General features: G+C 41.4%; 1 protein-coding gene across 2 annotated transcripts in view; it reads right to left on the bottom strand.

Moving 5' to 3' along the window:
• Positions 1-2,808: 2,808 nt before the first annotated feature.
• Positions 2,809-9,999, bottom strand: part of B4GALNT4 (beta-1,4-N-acetyl-galactosaminyltransferase 4) — a 144,529-nt gene continuing 137,338 nt past the window's right edge. For both annotated transcript variants that reach the window (XM_089655055.1, XM_089655056.1), the window contains exon 21: positions 2,809-7,387. In XM_089655055.1, the coding sequence (XP_089511181.1) occupies positions 7,270-7,387 (118 nt within the window). In that variant the 3' untranslated portion in view covers positions 2,809-7,269. The remainder of the gene's footprint in view (positions 7,388-9,999) is intronic.

Genomic DNA, 9,999 nt, shown 5'->3' with positions numbered 1-9,999 from the left:
GCAACTTCTCAAAATTGTAAGGAATAATTGCATTCCAAGTTTGTGATGCTCCTATAATTTGTAAACTCGTCTGTTTCAATTAGCAGGGGCTGACAAATTAGAAATCACACCGGAAACCAGTTAAAATGGTGAAAAATTTTCTGATCCTTTCCGTTGTGTCTTTGTGTGTCGCATGGAGCATGATGAAGACAAAGAGCAGCAAAGAATTGTCTGAGGTTTTGAGAACAAGAATTGTGGAAAAGCATGGACTATCTTCAGATATCTTAATGTTCCTGTGTCCACTGTGCACAACATTTTCAAGAGGTTTACAGCCCATGGCACTGTAGCCAGTCTTCCTGGACGTGAACAAAAGAGAAAAATTAATCAAAGATTGCAGTCAAGGATTGTTTGAATGGTGGCTAAAGAACCTCGATCAACTTCCAGACAAATTCAAGCTGACCTTCAGGCACAGGGTACAACTGTGTCAGCTCACATTATACGTCGCCATTTGAAAGAAAAGGGACGCTCTGGTAGGAGGAACCCACTGCTGAAACTGAAACATTAAAAAAAAGCCAGATTGGAGTTTTCCAAAACTTACCTGAAGAAGCCAAAATCCTTTTGGGAAACAAAATTACAGCTTTTTTGGTAAAGCCCATCAATCTACTGTTTTCAGAAAAAGCAATGAGGCCTTTAAAGAAAAGAATGCAGTCCCTACAGTCAAACATGGTGGGAGTTCACTAATGTTTGGGGTTGCTTTGCTTCAGTGCTTCAGGCACTGGATGTCTTGACTGTGTGCATGGCATTATGAAATCTGAAGACTACCAAAGAAGAACCTCTCGGCACAGGTTTGTTTGCATTTTGGTATGCATATACGCGGCCTCTCAGCTTCAATGCCCACCCACCGAGAGCCCTCCCAAAGGCATGGCTATTGCAAAATGGCGAACTTAAACCTTCCCTGCAACCCCAGCTCTGACTTCACTGTTTATAGATAGGTCTTAAAATGTCAAGAGTCTTTGAGTGAAACCTTCACAAAGCTGTGAATGTCTCCTATGATCAGACAAAATAGTGCTGAAAGGTAGAGAAAATTATAAGGTGAAAGCAAATGTTTTGAGTCCCAGGTTCTGGGACAAATTAAAACTATCTGTGAACTAATTATGCTTAAGGCTAGGTTCACACTGTAGCAGCCAATTCATTTGGATGAATAGGGAAAAGGTCCCTGCTCCATTTTGGAAACCACAAGTGCAGTGTGGTTCCCAGTGCGGGAAGCAGTTGCTATGATTTCCAGTGTGTGCAGGTGCCATTAGGATTAATGGCACCTGCACAAATCTGTGTGGCAGCGTGTTTTTTGTGCGGGTGGTTGAGGTTGCGGGGACAGATGCGGGTCCCGCAGGGGCAATCCACCTACACAGGTGTGAACCTAGCCCAAGTCAGAAAGCTCATAAAGGGCTTGTTTATACTTGCTTCAAAATGTGGCATTAGACACTCTTTTTTAAAGCACTCTGAATGCCAATCAAAGCCCTGTCACTAAATAAAATGGTAAGCTTACAGTCCTGTTTACATGTTGCATTTTCTTTGCTTCAAAAATTGCAGCCCATGTCACCTTTATTGGTGCTTCAAATTGTCCCTGAAGCCTCCATAGAAGTCTTTCTCAAAAGTTGCAGGTGCTGTGAGCAAGGTTTGTCAGTCTTTTATTTAGAGTAAAGCCTGGAACACACTGAAAATGTTTTTGTTGAACTCAGCTGTTATTGCATTGTCAAGAAGACTGTCCTCCCCGCCAGGACAAACTGATAAGCACTTGCAACCATTGGCTGAAAGCACTGATTGAATGCTGGTCAGCTGCTGATTTTCCAAAGGCTTGTTCAACAGAAGCCGGTCATGAGATTGCCTTCTGTTGAACCGGCAGCTGTACAGATGGGCCGAAACACAGGTGATTTTGTCCAATATTTGGAGGTATTCCGGGTATGAGATATCTCAGGATGCACTGGGAAACCAACAAGCAAATCGGATAGATCCCAACTTCTGTCACTTTCAGTTCATGTGTATATATTTTGGGAGTGTTTGGTGCAGACGTCACATCTGGAGTGCAGCATGGAGCAGCAGGAAGGTGAGCGGGATCCGGACGGAGGGAAGCAACTTGCAGACGGCACACGTGGTGTGCAACATGGGAATGCTATAGCAGAATGTGAGCGGAGACTGGAGAGAGAGGACTGAGCGGCAGAGGATCTGCAGAGCTGGGGGATTGGAGCAGGAAAAACTAGCAATGTCACACGTGGTGCGCAGCATAGCAGGAGGTGAATGGGGAACAGAGAACCGGCTGACTCTCGGTACATGTATACCCGGCTTTACAAAGGTTACCAGTCAGCCTTCTCATTGCGGAGCATGATGGTCAGTAGGGTGACTATTTCAAAAGATATTAATTAGATAACAGAAGGAGAATCGAGAATCATATAAAGGGATGGAAGGTCTTAAACAGCTGCAAGTTTGGCGAATTAAAAATACTGCTAGCCATCAAATACTGCAGTTGTGTGAAAGGTAACACATTTCACTTAATCTGTTACATATAATACACTGCTGTCAGATTTTAAAGCTTGTAATGTGTGATAGGGTGGTCTGTTTCCTTAAGGCATAGTTTCAAATGGAGTATACCATTATTAGAAGTATGTCTTTTCCATAGAGTATTGAAAAATACAATAATGATTGAAAATCCAGCTGTGTGTTCTTATGGGCTAGTGAATCCAAAATGTTCTTGTCTAACGTGCACCTTTAAGACCCAATTGCAGTTGTATAATGCTCGCTGTGAAGAAATCTGAATAAACACTTCAAGACGAATAAAAGCCAAACTGAAAACTGTTTTATTTTAGTTTTAAAAAGAAAAAAAATATTTAAAACTTCTAAAAACCTCTTGCTACATTTTAATTTCACAGAAATCATTGTAAATGCTGAGCATAGCTAGATCTGCGCAGGAGATGACACTGTACAATACTATAAGAGGAACACATTTTGAATGGGATAATTCCTCTGCCATTATCCCACCTAGCATGCTGCAAACATAGCGACTAGTATAATGCTATCTATCACCTGGTTCCTCGAACACCAGGGAATCTTCTGTAAACATGTATGTGAGCTTGTATCGTTATGTAATTGTTACTTATCCAAAGTTATTCATTTGGATTTTTAAAACATCTTTGTAATTTATGTATATGCTGCTAACAGGCAGCATTACATTTTTTTTGTAAAGTTTACCCAAATTGGATTATTTCCAGCTATGGAGAAAATGCTGGAGGATTGAATCACTCACCGGCTCCTTTTATCTGTGCTTGTCCTGTATCAACCCTGGAGGTCACAACTCTGCATCATGAAGTCACCCTGACCCAGCAAAAATGTCCATCTTGATGCAATCTTCAGAATATAAAACAAATAAATAGTGAGGATCTCCTGTGATGGCAGTCTGAGTCAGACCATCAGACCTGGCTTTCCAAACACAGAAGTCTACTAGAGTCTCCGAGAGATACAAGCCAAATGTGATTCAACCCCATCATTATCTTCTCAGGATGAACATTTCAAGTTTGGATATATTGACCCTTTATATTAGAGAAAAAGTCTATGAAAAAGTAATAATTCCTATAATTACGATTGTCTTACTTTAACTATAATTTGAACATAAGTCCTGATAAACGTACCAAGGCAAATGGCTTCTTACACACAATTTGGAATGCATTTACTTTGCAGCATGCCAAACTGTACATAGCATACAATGTTCAGGTCACACCTGATGCTGTATGCCCAGTAGGAAATGTTGCTGAATACAAGCCTGTGTGTATGAGGCCATAAATGGTACTATAATCATACAAACATTAATATGACGCAGCAGAATGATTGCCTTGCCATTGTACAGAAGAAACATTGTGCATGTGAGTGTGTGGGGGAGTTCCTATTCAAAGAGTAAACCCCTTTAGCTTACATTCAGATTTATCCTATGAGTACTGTCACCTATGTAGGCACATTATTGGAGATTGGGGGTGCTTCCACAAGCAGGACACACTCCTTTTGTGCAACTGTTATGCATGTCATTACATAAAAGGTGTCACAGACTAGGAGATGATAATTTGATTGTGTTATACAGGGTACACCCCAAGTCCTATCATACAGTGACACCATGTGGTCATCGGTGCTCATTGGTAAGAGCACCAGTTATAAGCAAAGTGTGTACCTTTCTATAGGTGTTCCTTAGAGACACCCAGTGGTCAGTTTGTACAATGCAAGGAGTTCGCCAGCCCTTCATTCAAGTAGATTTAATAACATGCAAGTAAAAAAAAATGCTCATACTGCACTTAGTGCAAGTAAATTTGGCTGGAATAATTTTTATAACTTTTACATGTGTGAAACAGACCCCTAAACGTTATGGCAGCAGGACACACTGGGTTTTATGTCATTGAGAAACAATGTGCAAAGGGAGCACACAAACTAGAAATTGATTTGCCTTTCAGCTTTACACTATCCGCATCCCACATCTTCGTGGGATTATGGAACGTCTGTTTCTTCCCACAACACAAAGAACAGACTTCTATCTACCTGGCCTTACTGTGTGAGCACATGCATATGTATGTACACGCATGTACGACTTTAGATGGACAGTAGACTGTAAACTCCTGTTAGTTCAGGGATTGATTAAATGCTCTCTGTAAAATGATATGTGCATATAATAAATATATAACCTATAGCACCCAAACAGACATCAGCATCCATTAGTCCACCTTTACCAACTGCTGAAAAGTAATCTACAGCTCTACTCTGTTAAAGGGAACCAGCATTACAAAGCTGTTTTAGAGAACAATATCTCTAGAGCAGTCATCTTAATGCTTCCCAAGTACTTGCCAAGGCACTGACCTGAAACAAGGATGTGCTTATCAAGTATCCCAACCAGGGGCGGACTGACAACTCATGTCCTTGCCCAAACTCAAAAAAGCCTATGAAAAAGGTACCAGGGGCATCTCATGGGGTCCCCTACTGACCCCGGGCCCTCGGGCAGTACCCGAGTTTCCAAATGGTCAGTCCACCCCTGATCCCAACACTTAAATAGCTACATGATTGTTTGAGGTCAATGACTCATCAAGCTGTGAAGATAGGATTAGAGCCCCAAACCCTGCAACTTCACACACAACTCAGTCTTGTCAGATTCCTATTTATGAAACATGGTTACCTGTTCAGTACAATAACAAAATTCGGTTCACCCAAAAATATGATACAAAACACTAAAATAATAATAAAGATTTTTGAAACACTCTAGACGCAAAAAAAAGTCACACTCTCTCCCCCCGAAAGTCCAAAGTCAAAATAAAACCTTTTCAGCATCTGTGAAATCCTCAAATCAATCCACCTTCCTGACATCACTCCTTCATAATCTCATTCCATGGCATTGTGGAATTTTGCCATGGAGTGAGATTTAAAGCTATACACAAGTCTAGATAGGGTACGAGTATTTAATACAGCCACTTAGAAGGACATTGGATGGAATTTTTGCACACATTATGCACTGGGTTTTGAACTTATTTTGTTTTATGAATAGGGATAATGCACTATGTACATTTTTTTCTTTTTGAGGTACACGTGGATTACGAAGGAATGATTTCATGAAGGTGGATTGATTAGGAGCATGAATTTGTATTGATTTGAGGATTTCACAGACGCTGAGAAGGTTTTACGGTTACCTGTTTAGTTTCCTGGCTATTAAGTTGATTGCAGTTTCTGCACAAAAAAAACCCCCAAAGGCTTCTTTTGAGATATTAAAATGATAACCTCCTACATGCTGTTTTTCTTATCCTAACCCGTCCTCCAGCCCTTTAAACACACACACACACATATATATATACAGTATATATATATATGACATTACATACATTTAAAATGTAGCAATGTTTGCACCAAACATTGCATCTATGGATGTCCAATTTAAAGCCAGCCATAGATGGTTTGAAACAGGGACCGGCCGAAATTCGAACCATCAATGAGTAGGCAGACTGTACCCAATTCGATTGTTGTAGGACTTGGGTACAACCAGCATGTCAGACTTTTCATGTGATTATTGCCAGTGGCTATAGCCACTGGCAATAATAATTGTCTTCTCCCAGCAGGGACAGCTCCCCCCACCAAGAGAACACAATAGCTTCTTGTTCTGTGACTGTGTGGATGGGGGAATTGAGTGATTTTCACGGGTTGCAGAAAAGGAAATTGCATCTTCAATGGCCGGCTTAAGGAATAAATGATCGGTTTGTGACCTTTATGTAGTATCACATTGCTTTCACTGCTAATTAGGCAGGCCTTCAATGATATAGTGCAGCAGTTGTTGGTTTACAAGGTGTGCATCTAAATGCACTATATTGCACCAACTTTCAACTTTTTAAATGTTAAATTTTTTATATATGCACTATAGGGGATTAGGAGAGAGGGTTGGGTGACTCACAAAGGACCCTCACCTTCTCCAAACACTGAACTGAATGAAAATGTTTTTTTACTAACGGTCTAATAAATAATAGAAATGCAATGATAATGCATTTTGCATTAGTACCACCTGAAACATTGTCCACCGTGTTAAGGAATTCAATTAAAAGAATGGCCAAAAGGCCAGTCAACACTTAAAATCTCAGCATAGAGCACTTTTTTTGCAATATGCTTGCATGAAAAGGTCTTTGTGAAAAAAAAAAGTTTTTTCTCCTGTCTATCCATTCTGTTGTTTGTAAATACATAGCAATGCATCCGTTACAAACACTTGCAACTTGCACTCAGCAGGTGATAATGCATGTTGCATTAGTATTACCTGAAACATTTTCCACCCTGTTAAGGAATTCAATCAATTAAAAGATTGCCCAAAACACCAGTCAACACTTAAAATCGCAGCATAAAGAACTTTTTTTGCAAAGTGCTGGCGTGAAAAGGTCTTTGTGAAAAAAAAAAGGCCTTTTCTCCTGTCTATCCATTCTGTTGTTTGAAAATACATAGCAACGCATCCATTACAAACAAGCACTGGCAACTTGCACTCAGCTTGTAGGGCAAGCCAATTCCCCTATTCAAGTAGAAAGACTTGAATAAATTATCTTATTAGTCATCTCCTGCAGAGCATCTCAGCCTACTCAGCTCAACCAGAGCAGCCTGCAGTAAAGTGCAGAGCCAAGCTCTGCAGGTTTCTCTGGTGACACCATGGTTATTTAACATAACAGCCAGCCCCTCTGGACGAACACAAATTGGGGAGGGGCCCAAAAACGGACTAAGGTCACAGAGCCATTTGGCGCCACATCAGTCCTTGGCAGCGGTTTCTTGGCTTTGTGTGTTCCACATGCCTCTCTTGGAGTGATAGTAGTGGAAGAAGTTCCTCAAACGCAGTCGCTCAACTTCAAGCCCATTCTGTAGCACCCTGTAAAAATTTCCAGACACAGAAGTTAACAATGCATCATAAGCATTCCCAATCATTTTTCCAAATTACCAGGAGAAAAACCACTTTTTTTCCCCCCAAACACTGAAGTTTAACACTGTTAAGCTAATCATCAGTTTTAGATGGAGTTCATGCAAGGTGACCATGAGAAAATGACACGGACAGCACGTTATATTATCAGGATATTGTTCTACTTGTGTTTCAAGTGTAATATCACTGTAGATTTTTCACTTGTGTAGTAGTTCATACGGGAGTTTTACGGGGGCTTCATACTGCCCCAATGCAATTCCGCTGCGTTTTGGTAAATAAGAAACCCGGACAGAAAAACGCCGGACAGCTGCACTTTCCCAGACTTCTATAATGTCCCGTGTGTTTGCTGCGGTTTCAGAAAGTTCACCAAATCTCCTGCATGCTGCATCTTTGGTGCACTTTCTGAAACCAAAACCGCAGGACCTCACAGAACTCTAATGGAAGACACAGCTAACCCGCACCAGGATAACTGCAGTGTAGCAAAATCACAGTGGGGCAGTGTGAAGCCACCTTCACCCCTGGTTCACATATATGCAGCCATGCGGGCTGTGTTTTGCACGGGAACGAGAGCTCATTCATTTGAATGGACTCCCGTGCCCGTGGCACGCAGGGAAGAAGTCCCTGCACTTCTTTGGAAAACGCACCCTGCACGGGAACCTCAGTTCCCAGTGCGGTTGCATTTTCCAGTGTGGGCAGTGTGCTATTAGAACTAATGGCACCCGCCCGTGGGTCCGCATTCCTCTGTGCGGGTGGTGTGGCTGCACGTATTTTCGTGCGGATCTGCAGCGGCACCACCCGCACAGCTGTGAACATAGCGTTAAGGCTAGTTCGCACTAGATGCAGTTCAGTGCACTTTTTTCTGCATCAAAAATGCATGCACAGTGTTTTCCATGTATTCCAATGTCCCTGGTTCACACTCAGTTTCCAGTGCAGACAAAAAAAGTAGGACACGATGCATTTTTTTCTGCACAGAACCATACTGGAACATAACAAACTGCATCAAAACTGCACCGGAATTGCATGTGGTGTGAACTGTAAACAAAAACGTATCCAGAGTGTATTTTTGTAGTGTGACCTGCTAGAGCACTGTGTATCAATCCATTGCCTTTTTTTTCTGTAAAGAATATAGGTTTTCCCTTTTCTTTTATAATTTGTTACAACTCAGCAATGCTGTTCTTGTGCAGTCTCTTTGCAGCCACTTCTGGTCTATGTGCATAATTGTGCTTGTAATTTCTTGCCGTGTGTGTGTGATATATATTCACACACACACACACAGTGCCTTAAAAAAGTATTCAAACTCCTTGAAATTTTCCACATTTTTGTCATGTAATGTTACAACCAAAAACGTAAATGTATTTTATTGGGATTTTATGTGATAGATCAGCACAAAGTGGCACATAATTGTGAAGTGGAAGGAAAATGATAAATGGTTTTCAGAATTTTTTACAAATAAATATCTGAAAAGTGTGGCGTGCATTTGTATTCAGCCCCCCGGAGTCAATACTTTGTAGAACCACCTTTCGCTGCAATTACAGCTGCAAGTCTTTTTGGGGATGTCTCTACCAGCTTTGCACATCTAGAGAGTGAAATGTTTGCCCATTCTTCTTTGCAAATCAGTTCAAGCTCTGTCAGATTGGATGAAGAATGTCTATGAACAGCAATTTTCAAGCCTTGCCACAGATTCTCAATTGGATTTAGGTCTGGACTTTGACTGGACTATACTAACACACGAATATGCTTTTGATCTAAACCATTCCATTGTAGATCTGGCTGTATGTTTAGGGTCATTGTCCTGCTGGAAGGTGAATTCTAACAGGTTTTTTCCATCCATCTTCCCATCAGCTTTGACCAGCTTCCCTGTCCGTGCTGAAGAAAAGCATCCCCACAACATGGTGCTGCCAGTGCCATGTTTCACAGTGGGGATGGTGTGTTCAGGGTGGTGAGCAGTGTTAGTTTTCCGCCACACATAGCGTTTTGCTTTTAGGCCAAAAGTTCAATTTTGGTCTCATCTGACCAGAGCACCTTCTTCCACATGTTTGCTGTGTCCCCCTCATGGCTTCTCAAAAACTACAAACAGGACTTCTTATGGCTGTCTTTCAACAATAGCTTTCTTCTTGCCACTCTTCCATAAAGGCCAGATTTGTAGAGTACATGACTAATAGCTGTCCTGTGGACAGATTCTCCCACCTGAGCTGTGGATCTCTGTAGCTCCTCTAGAGTTACCATCAGCCTCTTGGCTGCTTCTCTGATTACTGCTCTCCTTGCCCAGCCTGTCAGTTTAGGTGGACAGCCATCTCTTGCTAGGTTTGCAGTTGTGCCATACGCTTTCCATTTTCGGATAATGGATTGAACAGTACTCTGTGAAATGTTCAAAGCTTGGGATATTTTTTTTATAGCCTAACCCTGCATTAAACTTCTCCACAACTTTATCCCTGACCTATTTGGTGTGTTCCTTGGCCTTCATTTTGCTGTTTGTTGACTAATGTTCTCCCACAAATCTCTGAGGGCTTCACAGAACAGCTGTATTTATACTGAGATTAAATTACACACAGGTGGACTATTTA

Source organism: Staurois parvus, unplaced genomic scaffold, assembly GCF_062004578.1.
Source record: "Staurois parvus isolate SC_StPar_1 unplaced genomic scaffold, SC_StPar_1.0 ptg000818l, whole genome shotgun sequence".
Lineage (NCBI taxonomy): Eukaryota > Metazoa > Chordata > Amphibia > Anura > Ranidae > Staurois > Staurois parvus.
This window is presented reverse-complemented; position numbering and strand designations above follow the sequence as displayed.